Source organism: Podarcis muralis, chromosome 10, assembly GCF_964188315.1.
Source record: "Podarcis muralis chromosome 10, rPodMur119.hap1.1, whole genome shotgun sequence".
Taxonomy (NCBI): Eukaryota; Metazoa; Chordata; class Lepidosauria; order Squamata; family Lacertidae; genus Podarcis; species Podarcis muralis.
Genome location: NC_135664.1, coordinates 43,146,131 through 43,165,795, shown reverse-complemented (window position 1 = coordinate 43,165,795; position 19,665 = coordinate 43,146,131). Strand labels below are relative to the sequence as shown.

General features: G+C 39.8%; 1 protein-coding gene across 4 annotated transcripts in view; it reads right to left on the bottom strand.

The window, feature by feature from the left end:
* Window positions 1-19,665, bottom strand: part of ANO4 (anoctamin 4) — a 118,081-nt gene that overhangs the window by 66,117 nt on the left and 32,299 nt on the right. For 2 of the 4 annotated variants that reach the window (XM_028746795.2, XM_028746797.2), the window contains exons 3-5: window positions 10,476-10,586; window positions 5,073-5,209; window positions 3,438-3,596 (exon numbers count right to left, since the gene is read on the bottom strand). In XM_028746795.2, coding sequence (XP_028602628.2) covers window positions 3,438-3,596; window positions 5,073-5,209; window positions 10,476-10,586 — 407 coding nt within the window. The remainder of the gene's footprint in view (window positions 1-3,437; window positions 3,597-5,072; window positions 5,210-10,475; window positions 10,587-19,665) is intronic. The other 2 variants (XM_028746799.2, XM_028746798.2) reach the window with 2 other exon arrangements.

Genomic DNA, 19,665 nt, shown 5'->3' with positions numbered 1-19,665 from the left:
CATAGTTTTTCATACCAGTTTTTCATATCAGTTACAGACAGTATGCATGGTTGGCTCCTCCTCTTAGCACATGCAATCTTAGCAGCTGTTATCATATATTAATTAATTCTTTATGTTGTGGTCTTACTGATTCCTTCCCATAGTTCAACAAGAACTGACAAGGAATTTCATACCCTAATATTTTAATTATAATCTTCTTCCTTTCTTTTTCTTTTGCCATATTTCATTCCCACAACAAGTGATATAAATCCTCTAATTCTTTCTGCATTTCCAGCATCTTGATGAGTAGTCCTTATTAATTTCCCTGTATTCTAACAGGTGTCATATACCACCTACTCACCAATTTACAGCAATTTTCTTTTATTGTCATGTGTAGTACTTCCCATGTCTTAACTAGCTATAATATGAGCAATCCTAAAAGGCAAGTGGGTATTATTATCTCTATTATGGAAAAACTTATGTTTGGCGAGAGTAACTTTTCTAGTGAGTTCATGGCAGAGGTGAAATTTGAAAGAGAGATTCCCTGAGTCATAGTTTCCTTAGCCACGTCACTGCACCTGTTCTACAGAAAGGGATCAATTTCAATAGACTTCAAGGGGATCATATGGAAATGTATGCCGGAAGGTTACTTAGGGTTAGTAAGATATTTCCATATGGAACCATGAATGAGATTCTACATTATTTTGGGGCCCATTTATCTGGAAAGGTTTAAACAAATGACCACTCTATACGTAGGTGCTCATATGATCACCTTTTAAAAGCCGATCAGTAAGTGCCTCTCTGAAAAAAGGCTTTTACGTGCACTTAATTCTCTGGACTGTTCCCAGTTAGTCTAAGTCATATTTCATATTGATCTTTTTCCCCAGGCTACATTTTGCAAATCATCTTTTTATTTGCAAGCCAAAACATTATGAAAAAAGGATATGGCTGAAAATGACTTCCTTTCCCAATAATTCACTCCAGCTATAATCAAAGCAGCTACCCTGGGAAATAGTGGCATGGCTGTGGCAGAACTGGCACTGTCCTGAAGCATTCTCAGTAGCGTAGTAGAGAGGTAAAGTATAAGAGTGCGGCTTGAGAACTTTTTTTCCAGAGCAGGAGTCATGCCATCATCTGCCAAAGTGCCAGGATAGACCTTGCAAGTGAATGAGGCAATAACAAAACTTCTAAGTTTACTATGTTTGCAGCGTAGAGCATCTGGCTTCCAGATGTTGCAGAACTACAACTCCCATCAGCTCCAGAAAGCATGGTCAAGGGCCAGGGATGATGCAAGCTGTAGTTTAGAAGCATCTAGAGTGCTAAAGGTTTCCCACACCTAGTAGAGAATGATACCAAACACTATTCTATGGTAAGGTAAAAGGACGATTAAGTCCAGTCAAAGGCGACTATGCGGTGTGGCGCTCCTCTCACTTTTCAGGCCGAGGGAGCCAGGAGACAGCTTTCCATGTCATGGCTAAACCGCTTCTGGCGCCACAGGGGACTGTGATGAGTGCCAGAGAGCACAGAAACACTGTTTACCTTCCCGCCACCTATTTATCTACTTGCACTATTCTATGACTGCCAGCTCATCCTAATACATAGGTTATTTTGCTATGTACTCTGTGTATCTGCATGTGTGCAAAATAGATTGGTTAACTTTTTGGACTCTTGCTTGGGAGTGTGACTTTTGGGACTCTTGTGTTCAGTTCCTGCACTTCAATAGTGCCTCTACATCGCTGAGTTTCTTCAAAACATTCTAGCAGTGCTGAGTAAGGAGGAAAGTAGAGGTGGTACAGAACATGGCTGCCTGAGAAATTCTCCACTAGACTCCTTGTTGGGGCTGCTAGACAATCAGATCATATTACATTTCTGGGCACAGTCCAAACAGCTGGTTTTGGCTTTTGAAACAGTATGATCTAAGGTGGGGTGCAACAGCAGTATTACCAACATATAAATATATGGTTTTTCAAAAAGTGAGTAAGAAATGAGTACTCAAACACATGTTTGGCTTAAAGATGAGTCTCAGACTGCAAAAGTTTGAAGACTATCCTATGCTAAATGGTTTGGATCCTGGTCATTTGGACGAGTATCTACACCTATCTGAACCTGGACATCTTTTAACATTAGCTCTGAAGGCATTATCATGTGCGTGCCTTTAATATGCTTTGATGCTTATAACTGTTGCTGTTAGCAAAGTTACTGTAATTCTGTATATTGAATGCTGCCTTGCTGTATTTTACTGCAAAGTCCAGTCTACAAATATCTAATTAAACGAATAAGTAAATAAAAAAATAAAATCAGATCTATTAGTGCATTAGAGAGCCTGACACCCTAACAGAGCTCAAAGGTTCCTATTCTGTGGAAATCCCTTTTTCTTCTTCCTCTAGCCAACAGACTTACTTACACACAGATAACAGTGTTTTGCTGAGATCCACACCCGTGCTTAAAATCCACATCAAAACAACAAAACCTCATTTTGATCATCCTGAAGTTTAGAAATGTTGAGTGATGCCGAACTACAAAAGAAGTCACACACCAAATCAAATGGAATAAATGAGAAATAAAGCTGGATATCAGTGAGACAATAAAATGAAAGGAAGTGAATAATGAAATGTCACGAGTTTTGTTTGAGATGTATATGTTGCACTGTAGAAGAACATTAGCTTGAGAAAGGACCGTTCCAAGAAAAAATGCACCCTAGCTTCGGAAACAGTAATGCTTTTAACTTTCTTCTATCATTGCAGTCAATATTGCATAGCAGTGTATTATTTCATTATAACTTGCAGACACAAAAGCCTGTTCCAATAGTCTTCAAGTGGAATTGTTTAACAATGTGTATTTCAGTAGTGAAGACTCTGGGTTGTAAAAACTGAGAAACAATATTGTAAAACTTTCCCTTTGATTCTATGCAATAAATGTATATTAGAATTATGGGCTACGCAGCTAAAGAAAAACCATCAAAATGCAGTCTTTGGCAGCAAGCAGTAGAATTCATGAGTGTTCACAGTATGCAACAATGGAGTAATTTTTACATGCTGAGTTTGTCATATATACTTTAAGAAAGAAAGTATATAGCTAAGCAAATAGAGAGAGAGAAATGTATTGTGGCAGGTTCATAAAGAATGACCTGTGCAAAGTGCTTAAGGCTTTGCAAGTTTCTTACAACTCCATTGTGTCCTAAGTCAGCCACCCCCAACCTGATTTCTTCCAGATGTTTTGGATCACAAGTCCCATCAGCCCCAGCAAGCCTGGCCAATAGTCAGGAATAGTGGGAGCAGGTCTGGCAACTGAAATGTTTAGAGCTGACATGCCAAGCTGGTTAGTATAACTACAAAAAAATGAAAAGGGGTCATGGATCAAATGTGTTAAATCATTAATTGCATGGGAATATCCTTGTTTGCATAAAGTTTACAAGCAGATTTGAATTTTGAAAATGTTCCTTAGGGAATCCTTCTTACCTCTTTCTCCATTTGAAGTCCTTCTGCTCTGATATTTCTTTCAAAAACTTCTCTTTTCTCATTCTGTGGGTTGGATTTTCTGTATACCAAGAGGTAGTCAATCCGACATTTTCCATCCCTAAAATACAGTCCACTGGTTTTATTTTTTTCTGGTACTCCCTGCGAAGAAAAATCAGATCATTTGTTCCATTCTTTATATTAGTATTTGATTTAACACTATTCACGCAAGCAAAAGGATTTCATTATAAAGGTCTGATATATAAAACTATTACATGATAATCACTACAGTTGTCAGATTAACATTGCATCATACAGCTAGATGAATGACACCTCATCAGAATCTCCCATATGAACCAGTCTGCCAGATCTCATCCATGGCAGAAGCTCAGCAGGTAGGTATGCAGGACAGGGTCCCATCAGTTGCAGAACTCAACTGTGGAACTCCCTGCCTCAGGAGACTCATGTGACCCATTGACATTTAGATACCCATGCTTTTGGAATAAATAGCAACTTAATTTTTTGTTGTTGTTGCTGTTATTACCTTTTTAATTATTAGCACTGTTATGTTTTTAATTTTGTTTGCTACCTACCTACTGTGCAGGACAGAAAGGCAAGATAGAATAAATATGATATTCATAATATGACCTTCCACAAGAATGGCATGCATAGTTCTTTCCTCTACAACAATCTTATGAGGTAGGCTGAGAGAGAGCTTGGAGGTTCTAGCAGGGGAGCGCAGCTATTGTATACCCTTGACCGAAGAACGGTACACTCCTTCTATCTGGGATGGTCGTCCTCTTCCACCGAGCACGCAGCTTCAGGAGGGACGCACATGGAGTGGTGAGGGAGGAAGGGGACACCCGCCTAGCCAGCCAGGTCAGCCGAATCAACCCTGGCAATCAATGGGGTGACCACAACAGTTCTCAAACAAACAAGCCAACTAGCAAATATTGGCACATTTAGGGGATGTTTTAGGCAGGCTGCAAACCCGATAAGGAAAGGAGAAAAGGGAAGCAGTGTCATATCTCAAATACTGACAAATCTATATGCCAAATGAGCATAATTTACTTATAATTATTTTCTACAAGTCCATTTGAAAAAAATTGATGTTTGCACCTTCATGCACAATGTATGCTATATGTAAGAAATACCGTATTTTTTGCTCTATAAGACTCACTTTTTCCCTCCTAAAAAGTAAGGGGAAATGTGTGTGCGTCTTATGGAGTGAATGCAGGCTGCGCAGCTATCACAGAAGCCAGAACAGCAAGAGGGATTGCAGCTTTCACTGTGCAGCGATCCCTCTTGCTGTTCTGGCTTCTGAGATTCAGAATATTTTTTTTCTTGTTTTCCTCCTCCAAAAACTAGGTGCGTCTTGTGGTCTGGTGCGTCTTATAGAGCGAAAAATACGGTAGTTAAATCTGCTTGCTTTATTTCAAATAGTCAAGAATAAGGTGTGCCAAATGTCTGGAACCTCTCTTCCATTGTCTGCAGATTAATGAAATCATGGTTAACTTTGATTTTAGTGTTAACTTTATGACTGGGTGGGTCTGCGAAGCAAACCTTTGTAAAATCAGAGACGACCTGAATTTCAGCAATGGAAACCCACAAATAAATTAGAGATATAAAGCTTCTTACCTCTCCCACTGCCTCCAATCTGCTAGTATCCTCTGAAGTACTGGTCAAATTACCATGGTGAAGCAAAGATTCATCATCCTTGGAAGGGCTGGCTATGCCTTCTAATTCATCAAAGAAAATATTGACATCCTTGGCTACTAAAAAGCAATAATAAAAAATAATACATCAACGTTGAAAGTAATACTGGCTTTGCCCACAAACATGAAATAAGATCTCAACCTTGTGTATGTTTCAGACATCAAAGTCAACATAAATAATTTGCCTGTCACAAATTATCTGTTTCATAGTGCTAATAAGTAAATCCAAAACAATGATATAATGTAGCCAACAGGTCAAAGGTGGTGCTGAATGACCACAGCAGCTTCAAGGCAGTGGTGACTGGTGTGCATGTCTCCCTCCACAAAGAGTTTCCAGCCCTCAGTTGAATCTTGTAGATTTGTAACCTCTGGATGGAATTCCACCCAAATTTATTCATCAAAGTTTTCTGAGAGAAAGCCCTGCTTTAAAAATGGCAAAACATGACTCCAAATAGCATCTGACACTTGTGCCTGGCTAAATATAGCATACAGGTTTTTTAAAAATATCCCTGTTTGCGCTGTATAAAAAGTCAAATCTCAGTATGTTTATATTTTTCCTTTAAAAAAGAAAGAAAAAAGGCTGGGGGAAACAAATCCAGAGCAAAGTCATACGTAGTACTTGGAAGATTTATAGGTTTTCCATTATCTATTCAATACAATATACAAAGTGTCATTCCAGATATTTACAGGGAAATAAAAATGGCAGCCAGCAGCAGGAGAGAGGCAGCAGTCTACATCCCATGCACCCACCCAGGGATGTACTTGCACCTCTACCTTTTCATTTGAAACCTGGACTTTAGGAGTCTTCATCGTTAAAGTTGTGGAAGGTTTTAATCCTCGTTTGAAATGAAAAACGTTGAACTTGCTCTTCCCTTATTGTTTTTCCCCTCAGCGTGGAATGTCCAGAAAAAAGACTCCGCCCCTTCACAGCAGCACAGCCAATCAGGTTCAAAATTTCACTGCCACAAGCACAGTACATCTTCAGTCATGGGGCAAGTGCCTCCAAACAGCTCACGACTAAATGGAAGATTGCTTTCTACTTATTGCATCTGCTGAGATCCCCCCCGCCCCCAGTTATTTTTTAATTTATTTGTTAAACGGATTTTCCTACTATTTTCAAATATGCCATCGTATTTCAGTTTACGTGGAGACCGACAAACGTCACACATACAATTAGAAAACTGCATGCAGTCAAAAGCAGTGCAATTACTACACACATTTTGAATGAGCAAATAGGCTGTGTTCCAGCTTGTTCCAGCAAAAGCTTCTCATTGCCGTTTTATAATCTCATAAATCCAACTTTTACATATGTGCATTTGGACGCACTGCACAGGAGAAGCACAAAACTGATGTGAAGAGCACAGCATCCCTTTCCCTCCCTACAGATTTTTAGGAAGAATTCCATTACCAAATCTGTTCCCTTTTATTCAGAGGCTGCTGAAAATACACCCACCAACGTCAGGTAAGCATTTAGTCTGGGTGGTTCATTCACCAGACTGCCAATGACTATCCTCACAGTGTGACATCTTACACACAGTGAGTGAGTCAGCAACACATCTCTTCTCTTCCTCACTCCACCTTATCTTCTAAGAATGTCCAGGAACATTAAAAAGGTTGTAGAACAGAATCCATATCCGTTTGCACCCTGGTGTGGCAATTTCAACAGAAAGCATAGCTAACCTTTCAACATTTTTAAAAAAAGAATATTTGATTATATATATTTTTTTCAGAAAAAAAGAACTTTAAAAGGAGATGGCATACTTTTCCTTTTTTTACTTGGATTATTTTAATGTTGTGGTCTTCTTTTCTGGAAATTCACCTGTGCCATTAGTTGTAATTAAGCCACCCATTCTACAGCACTGACTCTATGCACCAGAATGCTAAATTCAGTTTTGATACTAATAATATCTGAGTAAGGCACTGGGAAGATCAAGAGAGAATGTTTAATTATGAATACACTGCTATAAGTAATTCAGGAGGTAGGAGTGGGAAAATGGGGAAGCACCCATTCTGCTCAGTTTGGAGAGGTCCTTTTCAAGCTCTTCACAGTCTCAGGGGGTTGGACTAGATGATCCTCAGGGTCCCTTCCAACTTTACAATTCTATGATTCTTTTTGTTTTAACAGCTTTGAGCAATTTAGTATCATCAGCAAACTTGGCTACCTCACTGCTCATTCTAGTTCATTTATGAACAAGTTACAAAGTACAGGACCCAATCTTGATTAAGTCCAGGGTTGCCACCACTCGGGTTGGTTCCCACACCAACTGTTCTGTGTGTGGATACATCACTCACTGTATCCACAGACAGGACTCTGACTATGGTTTTTATGACTTGGTATGGTTTTTGGTGGCTGCATTCTGTAAGACTGCATTTTAAACAGGTTCATGCAAACGGTGCTTACTGGGAAAATGTAACGTTCAAGTTGAATGCAGAATATTGTTAAACCCTTTTCATTATAATAGACAGACACACTATTACATGAGCTAGAGTTCACAAGGGCACAAGTACTAATGGGAAATGTTTGAAATAGCTTCTGGTATCATTTGTGTGATCTTTCGTTGCTTAGTTTTCATTCTAGAGAGGATGGCAGCCAAAAGTTCAACAGAATAACATGTTGAAAAGAAATCTGTTTTTCACCAAGATTAAGGGGGGAAATGCAATGGCTGCTGGCTTGCCATGGTTTTTATTGTTCAGCATCTAACAATGCTAAAGTTAAGATTGTGAGATAATATAATGCAAGAATAGGGAAACAAATCCATGTTTTAAAAAAAGCAGCATGAAAATGTGGTTTCTAAGTAACAAGTAGGGACCACAAATGTAAGCATTTTGTGCCTACTTTTTTTTAAGGGGTGTACACTTGCTATGCCACTTTTATTTTGACACATAAAGGCTACAACCCTATGAAGGAGAGCACATTTGAATTTGCTGCTCAATACTATGCATACTTATCTGGAAGTTGTGTACATAACACAAAAATCTGTTTTTGCAGTTTGGAGCAGCTGCAAATAAATAAATTCCTCTTGTTCCTTGGAATTCCTAAACTAATAAATAACTCCATTCCAAGAGTGTGAATACTGACTAGTTCTCAGCAGCCTTGTTGAACTTATTGCCATGTGTGCCATCACACTACACAGCCTGGAAAGCCAAGGACCAAAATGGAGAATTTTTGATCAAAGGAGTGAAATGCTTCATTGCTTCTTCTTTATGTGACTTTTCATTTGTAAACAAAGTGTTATTTTAAGCACTGTGTTCACTTTTAATTAATGTGAGCTGCTTTGGTAAATTAGATTATTTGGCTGGCTCTTTCCAGACAAATGTATTAAAAATGTCTCCATGCCACTTTTTAGGGCCTCCCAAGGCAGCTCATGTACAAAGCAAAACAAAAACACGTGATTACAGTAAACTAGCTACCCATAAACATTATACAGTAAAAGGACAGTGCGTCTTACAAAACTAAGGTAAACAATTGAAAAACAACAGCAATCTAAACCATTAACATTTTGTTCTAAATATCTATCAAAATAAACAATATCAAAATGAAATGCATATAGAATAGGAACACATCACATCTAATAACAAATATTTTGAACCAGACTTTTAGGAACTACACCTGTAAAGTTAAAACTAAACACAAAAAGAAACCTTTGAATTGTGAAACAGTGGTAAACTCTATTAACACCAGGGATACCTATGCCTGTCATATACCAACACACCTTTAAACCTGTCTTGAGAACTGGAGTGAAATAATTATGGCTTTCTGAACTAATATTTTGGTTTTAAAATTCTAATTAGTCTGAAAAACAATGCCAGGCTTTCTAAATGTCTAGTAGTACGTAATATAAAAATGCAACATGTTTCAACAACCAATAGACCAGCTCACTTTTTGCTCTTTTCTTATAAATATTTCCTACTTGTTGCTCACATTTGGTTAAATATCTAATTACAAAGGGTGGGTCACTTGGGAAAAGAAAGAAAGAGTAAGACGCAGTTGAGAACTTTTTACAATTGAGAAAAACGTAGGCATGATAATGTCTTATTTTTAGTGCTACTTAAAGTGCACAACTCTCTATGCAATAGCAGGGCTGGGAAACCATTTTTCTGCAACGCTGCATTCTCTTTCAAGATACACTATGTTGGGGGCAAAGTACCCCATTTTCTCTCTCTTTCTGCCACCCCTTCCTTGGCACACTCATGAAATTAGGCTAATGGTCACATTCAGCCAAGATGCCACAGGTGCTCCCCCCCCCCCGCTGTATAGTTAGGGAAGTAAGCATGGTGGCCTTCTCATAAAAATATATGAGTATCTGTGCACATGGAACAGTGTATGCACCCCAACATTGAAAAAAACTCCCTCTATGTGCACAGTTTTCCTGGGGAAATCACATTAAAAAATGTAAAAGTTTTTGAACAAATGATCTGGTCAGAAATCCTGAGAAGCGCTTCTCTTTATTTGTTTTCAGAGCCTTTTTTCATCATAAATATGTGTAATTTCACCTCTGCAATCCATCACAGAAGACAACTTGTTAACAACCATTCCTTCTACCTTCTTCAAGGCTCAGATGCTTCCAGATTGGTCTTTATTGGGATTGTTTGCTCGTCATGCATGCAAGCTCTTCTCAGCATAAACAAGACATTCCCCATCCATATTCTCTCCCCCCCCCCCAATTTATTAAGGATTTACTTTCCATGGAAAATAACTTGCTGTCAAAGCCCCATTTGTGATACCTGAATGATTCATTTGCTATACTAAGCCCCTGGCTGTAAGAGCTGTTCAACAGTGGAGCAGCCCTCTCCTCCTGGCACTAGACATTATCAAATCTGTTCTCATATGTGGTTGGTGGGAGGAGGCAGGTGCTTCCAGGCATGTATTGCTCTCCAAGTGAGATCCTCTGCAGGCAATCAGACACATTGTGAGACTCCGTACCTTTGCTGAAGGGTGGAAATTCTACATGTGAAAGCCCAACACATGTTTGGAAGCAACCCTTTTCTACGTGAAATCTTTGAGAACCTTTTTCTTTTGTTGAAAAGCAGTACATAAATATTCCAAAGAATGTTTCTACCTGTTCTGCATGCAGATCCCACTAAGAAATAAATAAAAGCTAATAAAGATTTACTGAAAATTTCTTCATTAGTCCTTTTACACTGAACTCTGTAGATCTGAATCCACCGCTTAATACAATGATTTTCATTAAGCCACCTTATCTGAATCACACTTGTATGCGTTGTTGTTCCTTTCCCACCTCCCCCTTTCAACTAATCAAGTATATATTCATTTCCATTAACATTTCTACAATGTTAAGAATCTGAGCCCCACAGAGTAACTTACTTTCTTGTATTGCATTAAGTATTTCTGAAAAGTCCACATCTCTCTTCTGAGCGTCAAGTCTTATTGATATTTGTGTTTCCAGGTGACGACCTTGACAATGCTCTCTTCCTTCTAAAGAAATTGAAGAGATTGGCGGAGTTTGCAATAGTTTAGTAGTGACTCCAGTGAAGATGGGTGGGAAAGAAACAACGGTTGCAAACACTAAAGCTGCCTGGAATAATTACTTTTGCTGTGCAGCGCAGGGAAAGCCAGTTTGAGAATGCATTTATTGAATCGTAACACCCACAGCATGCTGCTGATGCCCTCCTCCCCATAAAGAAACAGACCTTCAGCTACCTACACTCACCCCCGCAAATAACAGCCTCAGAGAGGAGATTTTTGGCCAGGAGTGAAAGAGTTAAAATTCTCTTCCCCATAGTTACTGTTGACATAACAAAACCATCCATTGCATTTTTGGCTGCAATTTACACAAGAGAAAACATGCATTAGTACAATCATATCATGCCTAGTTTGACCCTTAACAGCAACACAATCCTTAAATGAAAAGCCAGAGGAGTTGGGTGTAAGCCAGTTTTCTCCTGGGTAGACTCAACTAAACCAACACAGATGTAAATTTATTTGCTTTAAATATTATAAATCTATTAACGATTCTATACTAAACTATCTCTGGGAATCCAAGGTATTTTATGATCTTTGTAACATTAAATCTGTTTTTCTGTTTGCTCAAATATTCTGTATGTTGCTTCCAAAACAATTGCACAAGGAAGATGGAGCTCCTGCTTAATGCAAACCTCTGTCAGGGGTTCTTTAGCTACGATTTCTACATTGCAGTGAGTTGGACTAGATTATCCATTGGGTCTCTTCCAACTCTACAACAGTGCTGGACTTGGGACTCTCAAATTTCAGCAGTACAGTGGTACCTCAGGTTACAAACACCTCGGGTTACAAACACTTCAGGTTACAGACTCTGCAACCTGGAAGCAGTACCTCAGGTTAAGAACTTTACCTCAGGATGAGAACAGAAATCGCGCAGTGGCGGCAGCAGGAGGCCCCATTAGCTAAAGCAGTACCTCAGGTTAAGAACAGTTTCAGGTTATGAACGGACCTCCAGAACAAATTAAGTTCGTAACCAGAGGTACAACTGTACCTTGTGCAACATTAAAATTTGACGCCCACCACCTCTCACGCTCCATTCTACAGCATTGTTGTGGTGCCCAGTGCAGCTGAACCACTACCCTAAAACCGCCTCTGTTTACAGTTCTATGATTCTATGAATTGAATTTTCCATTTGGAAATATTGAACTTTACATTATTTGATCAGACATTCCCCTTTATTAAATTTGTGTATTAATAATATATATTGCTGTTAGTTTGGAGGATTCAATTGTTGAAGTAGCCAAGCCAGCTTCTTGGGCCTAAGTATGGTCCATAGTTTGACAAAGGATGTTGCTCTGAGCCTGAGAGCAAATAGGTGGTCCCTCTCCCTCACTGGCAGCAAGAAGGACAATAGCTGGAGTGGTGTCCAGCTGGGCTAGAAGCAGGCAGAAAGCAGAGAATGAACCCTGTGTAATTCTGAAATTTCAGACGTTCTGTAAATTCTCTAACACAGACTTCCCTAATCCGGTGTCCTCCAGATGTTGCTCTCCATGCTGGTGGAGGCTGGTGGAAGTTGTGGTTCAAAGCATCTGCAGAGTACAGCATATTCCAATGCATGCTCACTCTGAAGTAAGCCTCAATGTGCTCACTGAGATTCCTCCCTAATATGCATGTTTAGGGCTGCCACATAATTGAGTAGGGAGATGAATTTATTTTCCAATCCAAAACTAACTGTTCCTCTAAGTCAAGGACACACTGGGTCAAAAACATAGCTATCATCAGTACTGACTCTTCTCTGATTCACACCTCACTATACCTCTCAGTCGCAAAGATCCATACAATGAAACAACTCACACCCCAGGGCTTGACGCTGGTGCTGAAGTAACCTCATAAGGATGTGAATAGCTTCTGGGCATGGATGTCCCATCTGTTAAAATGTTTAAGATCTTGACTCTGTTTTGAATTCTTTTTGTACTCTGATGGGTACAGTCGTACCTTGGTTCGTGAACATACTGCGAGTTGAACGTTTTGGCTCCCGAACGCCGCAAACCCAGAAGTGAGTGTTCTGGTTTGCAAACGTTCTTTGGAACCCGAACATCTGACACAGCTTCCAATTGGCTGCAGGAACTTCCTGTAGCCAACCAGAAGTCGTGCATTGGTTTCTGAACGTTTTGGAAGTCGAATGGACTTCCGGAACGGATTCCATTCAACTTCTGAGGTACCACTGTATTTTGTTTTGAGTTTGGGGGGGGGGAGGATACAAAAAGGGACGTGAATAGCTGGCAGTAGAATACAGTCAGCCTCACCACTGGAGCTTTACCTGCTGAATTTGCTGTCTGTAGAAAGTTGTAATGAAATGGGGCTTAATCCCAATCACATTGGCTTTACTGGATTGTGGATTGCTCTTGGAACACCTGACTAGATCACACATTTTCTTTCACCATGGCAACATCAAGCTCATTCCAGTATGTATGGATATGGGAAGCATAACAGTGAAATAACAATTTCAACTATAACAAGTTCCGACTCTAAAACAGAACAAGCAAATAAGCAGAGAAAATGTCGAAATCCAATACAGCCTGTGACAAATATGAAGATGAAAGCAGCAGGAAGCCAAAGCACATCACTTCACCCAGCTAGTACTGTAAAAGGCAAGCTTCAGCATGCCAGCTGAAAGCATCTATAAAATGCTGCAACGCTATGGGATGCACTAAAAAGGATGGATACCTTGATGCAAAGATTTATTGTGTGTGAACTGTAAAGTGTATTTAGAAAAAAAACCTGACAGAAGCAAAAGAACCCATTTTCAAAATCTAATCGTGATGCACAACACAATATTCCTAAATTGCCTTTCTGCACAGTGCAAATTAAACAAACAAAAAAATATTGTCATATATTATATGGGCAGGAAGAGGGTAAACATAATTTGATGGTTTGCTGTTAATTCCAAATAAAGGCATTCAATCTTTAAATTGAGCCTAAATAGTCTAGCAACTCTAGCCAGCAAAATTAGAGGCTGGTAGCTGCAGAATACACTACATATATCAGCAGGATGATGGAGAACAACTCCTTGCCATAACATGTGAAATGACTTTAACACTGCAGTAGTTAACATGGTGACCTTCAGATATTGTCTGACTGCAGCTGTGGTTACCAACACTTTTGAGCCCACTGGGACATTCTGAAGCTCAATCTGTTGTGGGCACCACATAACCACCCTGCAATCACAAGTACTCACACAATACACAACTATGCCGATCAACTGCAAGCACACAAGTACACCTCCCCACCTATGCTATGACACACACCTCTGCACAACACAGAGAACTTTCAACCAAACAGCAACATCCTCTTTATGCAATCACAGAACTACACACCAAGATAATTAATGACTGGTTTGTGCTTTGCTTTTCTCGGAATCACCCAATAAACCATAATACTATACTGAAAAACTATTGTATATACTATGCCAGAGCTAATACTTGTAAGAATCCTAAATACCAACTAGTCACATGGGAGACTATATAGAATTAATAGTCATGCTCAGATGCTTCATAAGGCAATGAAGGACCAGGACAATGCAGGCCATTTTTGCTAAGCCCAGACACTCTAGACATCCCATCTGAGTTTAGGCCTCAAGACGTGCAGCTAAATGGATGTTAAGCAGCAAGCAAGAAATAACTTCCTTAATCATATTAAAGAATTCAAAAACATGTTTTTTTCTGACAGTCTCACACATGAATATCTGCCTGCTGAACAGGTCATGGGGGTGGGATTAGTGCAGTTGTCCATCTCTAAAGGAGCATTATAGCACTGGGGAAAGTACTGAAAAGGCAACAAAACCACCAAGAGGTGGATCACCTACCTGAATTGAGGCCAAAGATTGGCACCCTCCTGTGGAATGCCCTCCCTTCAGATGTCAAGGAAGTAAACAATTTTTAGAAGACATCTGAAGGCAGCCATGTTTAGGGAGGTTTTTAAGGATTGATGTTTTTATTATGTTTTAAGATATGTTGTAAGCCGCCCAGAGTGGCTGGGCTGGGGAATCCCAGCCGGATGAGCAGGGTATAAATAATAAAACTATCAATATTATTATTGAAGTATAGGGATGATGACTTGGGACACGGGTGGCGCTGTGGGTAAAACCTCAGCGCCTAGGACTTGCCGATCGCATGGTCGGCGGTTCGAATCCCCACGGCGGGGTGCGCTCCCGTTGCTCGGTCCCAGCGCCTGCCAACCTAGCAGTTCGAAAGCACCCCCGGGTGCAAGCAGATAAATAGGGACCGCTTACTAGCGGGAAGGTAAACGGCGTTTCCGTGTGCTGCGCTGGCTCGCCAGAGCAGCTTTGTCACGCTGGCCACGTGACCTGGAAGTGTCTGCGGACAGCGCTAGCTCCCGGCCTCTAGAGTGAGATGAGCGCACAACCCTAGAGTCTGTCAAGACTGGCCCGTATGGGCAGGGGTACCTTTACCTTTAGGGATGATGACTAAAGAGGACATGATTTAAGTTTTTATAAAATTATGAATGGAAGGCCAAGAGTGGACTGAGAATTTCTCTCTCCCTCTCTCATAATACTTGAACTCAGATTACACAATGAAATTGATCGGCAGCAGGTTCAGAATGGACAAAGGAAATGCTATTTCCCATAATACATAATTAATTTATGAAATTCACTACCACAGGATGTAGCAATGACCACTAGCTTAGATGGCTTTAAATTCATGAAGGGTACTTCTGTCAATAGCCAGCAAGCGTGACAGATAAAGGAAACCTAAAGCCAAGGACAAACAATGTGAGAGAACTGTTGCTTTCTTGCCCTCCTTCTAAGCTTCCAGAGACATTTAGCTGGACACTTGTTGAGAAGACATTGGTAGACTGCAGGGACCCTAGGCCATCCCAGCAGCATTAATCTTATGTTCAAAGAAGAGAACTCTCAGAAAACAGGCAGAAATACTATGACACCTTCCTCTACATCTCCAAAAGATCTCATGAGATAGAAAGCCATGAAAATCTTACTGCAATTCTCCAAAGTAATGGGTAAACCAGGGGTGGCTAGACTTCAGTTTTGTAGGATCTACCTTGTGAAGCACCCTGTGATCTATGGATCAAGGGTGGTGTACAAATTTAGTAAATATTAATAATAAAATAAAATAAAATAAAGAATAACTATTAGAAACAAAGTGCATCTTTGTTTTTTGCCCTCAATCTGCGCCTCCTAAATGGTATGAAGTAGGTGAACCCACCTAATTACACTAGGCCAAAATCTACATAAAAGCAAACATGGATGGATGGACTAACAACAATGGTAGCAACAACAATAACAATATACTCACAAGCAATTTCCAGTGAAAAGAACAGTTGTTGTTTATGATGATTTCTTTGTATTGTATAATTCAGTGCCATTTACAGAACATGCACTGGAACCTTTTGACTCAAATCAGTTACGAGAAGCTGTGATGATAACACCTACTACATTTTGTAAATTAATAGGTAGCATTTATATTCTTTTTTGAGTGCTCAGAACATTCAGCATACCTTGCCTCTCAGTAATCTTTAAAACAACCCTATGCAGTATCTCAGTATTATCACCACCTTATTGAAGATGGAGTAGATTGAGCTTGAGAGACAGTGGATTGGTTAAGGTCCTCTACATTCATGGGGTAGAATTTGGACCAGGTACTTGTCAGTTCACACAGCTTATTCTGAACTCCACTGCCTCTTTAGATACTAAATATCAACCCTAATTTGTAATGGAATGGGCAGGTTTTTTAAAAACAAGTCCTTTTTTGCATTGATGGATTATATGCAATGTAAGTAATGATAAAGGGTGCTTGCAGATTTGTTATTTTGCAACTGGGATTCAATAGCACAATGGCAAATTCATGCTGTGCAGTTAAAGTGGATTTGCAGCTCTTGTGCAACAAATGCACTTCCCAAAAGAAAATAAAAATCACGACTTTTTTCAGCAAGGGAAGTGGAAGGAAAATGTACTAGAAAATGTGGCATGGCAAGTGCTTGATAAGACATCATACAACTTCCCTGCAAATGAAGCATAATTAATGTTCAATAGACAGGCAATCTGGAAGTGACCAGATAAATACAGACGTCTGCATCCTGCAGTGACTGCTTCAGCTTTCCAGTTTTTGCTTTAATTTCACCGTGGAATAGAGTGTTAACAGAGTTTCGAAAAAGATATTGTCATATTTATCATGCTCTAGATACCAACATCCAAATTCAGAGAAAGAGATCTGCATGTGGAAGCAGCCTTCCACTTGAGTATCAGGAACTGCAACTTGAACGTGCATCCAAAAGCCGGAATCGAATCAGCTACACATTGCATGATTTTTAATGGCATATACATTCCAGTGAGTGCTTGAATAGGTATCCCTTCCACATCCAAATGCTCACATTTAAAGTAATTGTAATATTTTTGTAACCCATCCGAGCACCACTTGGTCAAGAATGCCTATAAATATAAACAATCAATAAATAATGCAGTGAGGACAGGTGTTTTCCACATTCAGACCGACATCTGATTTATGCTCTCAGTTCCTAATCTCTACACACACACACACACACACACACACCAATGTGAGTGTAAATGTGTAATTTATGTTCCTTAGACTTTAATATGCAATTGTACATGCAGGTTTCTTTCACCCTCAAAAAAAAAATTGAGTCACAAAAAAGGTGACAGGCTAATACAAATAGGAAATCTCATGATTTCCTTTAAATGGTGCAAATCTGATATGTAAATAAGTAGCAGCAAGTGGACAGAGATGTACTGCTGCCAATATACTTTCCTGATCAGTGCTGCATTTCTTAGGAAAAAATCATCATCTTAGCTTTTGGAAGTTCCAACTCACAAACTTTTTTTTATAATAGAAGAACAACTCAAGAGATTAATATACCAAGTTTCTAAGTAGAGTACCTGAATGGGAAGGAGATTGTTTCCCAAGTCAATCTGTGTCCTGTATACTGAATAAACATTAAAACCAGTCGTTTGATTTAAGTAATGAACAAACAGCATGAGTAGCTGAACTATTGGAAATAGCTCATATGGACAACAAAACCGCTATATGTATAAAATCCTATATCCACATGAACACATTTTCCCCCTGAGGCTTGTCTCTTCAGAAAATGGAGTTATGCCCAACAGATTTCATAAGAGGTGAAAAGATGGGTAATAATCCTGCCTTTTTAGGAGCTTTCAGTGCCAAATTACCAAATAGGCAGAGTAGGCACTGGCCAATGGGCCTTTTAGGGGCCCCGCAACAACGGATCAAAATAATATTGCTTTGACCTTGAAAGAAAATTACAATCAAGCTTTCTTATTTCAATGTTATCCCACCTGAGTGCAAACAAGGTTTTGACAGCCATGGGGCCTCCACAGGGTTTAATCCGGCACCAGGGGCTTTGTGCTCGTGTGTGAGAAGGTTTAATTTGGTCTCCCAGCCTCAAGTTCCAACCCTAGGTTTCCTTCAGGCTTGCTGCTCTGATCTTATTGCAGCTTTGTTTAAATGGAAACTCCTTCTGTCCTATAAACGAAAGCTCTCTGTCTTTCCTGGTGGTGAATTGCACTTAACTTCAATGGAGCATGATCCCCGCAGAAATTGAGGCCAACCAGCCGAGAGTTTCTCTTCAGTTTGCCAGGAGCAGCTCAGAGCAATAGCACTGGCCCTATCCATAAACCATCTGCTGCCTCCCTGAACCTTTGATGGGAAACAGGGAGCAATAGCCATTTCAGAATACTGTATGTGACAGACAGACAAATGCATGTGCAACACCATAACTCAAAAAGATCTGTTTTATTTTTATTTATTTATGTATTTAACAATGAAGGGGGGAAATGAACCAATTCTGTTGGTAATTTTGAACTGTGTGCCTGTGTGTGTTTGTGTCAGAGGAAGATATTTTATTTTATTTTTATTGAGAGAAAAGAGAGAAAAACTAATTACTGAAAAAGGAATCCTAAATGGAGGGGGTGGGGAGAGTGTAGAGTGAAGAGATGGACAATCTGCCACGTCCAAAACACTGCCAGCTTCAGCCAGCTAGAATGCGGATACAGTGACCCTTTTTTTAAAAAAAAACTGCCCTGAAACTAAATGTCAGGAAATTACCTACATTTTCATATGTATATCTCACCTTTCTCTCCCAGTAGCTCAAAGTGTTGTGCACACTTCTTCCCCTCTGCCTTTTATTTTCTCAGCAACCCTGTGAGATAAGTTAGACTGATAGTTGGTGACTGGCCCAAGGTCACCCAGCGAGCTTCAAGGGAGAGCGGGGGATTTGAACCCTGCTCTCCAAGGTCCTAGTCCAACACTGTAACCACTATGCCACCCTGGTCTGCGTGCGCGGTGGCTGGTAATGAGAACTGAGGAAGTGACAAAGGGACAGAAGTGCAGGAGTTCCTGTGCATAACTTACACTGGCCAGCTGAATGAAAACAGCTTGCTACACATTGGGTCATGAAGAAAAACACACATGAAAGAGTCACCCTTGCTGCCCGGTAGCTTATAAAATAGACAGGTATGCTAAATGACATTTAAAAACAAAAACTGGGTGTCAGCATCTCAGGAAGTTGCTGCTTGCTGCCCTATATTGTGAAAATGTATCAACAGGCCCTTTTGAAACACCTACACTGCCAAGCTGACATTAGCTTATGCAAGAACTCACAAAGAGAGCTGATTCTATTAGTACTTTTGATAAATGCAGGCTTTTCCTGGTATGCAGGAAATAAAGTATTTTGTTTGTACTGAAAAGAGAGTTTGGAGAAAGTAACACTACAGTGGTAACTCTGATACTGGCATACTTTAAGTGTCTAAAAATAGCAAGTAGCAGATTGGGTAAGTATGCTTGATGGTGATTTTATGAGCAGAAATCTTAAAAGCTGTGAAATATCTCTTCTTTTCTAAAATTCCCAAACTTGCTCTACACTACTGATAACCACCGCAGCTATGAACAAGCACACGGAGAAAGGCCGAAGTGAACATCAATCTATGGATGTTGGCTTATAGATTGATTTCCATGCAAGCTTGATCAGATGCTATGAATTCATTTCATAGCATGTATCATTTGTGTAAAGCAATCAGGAA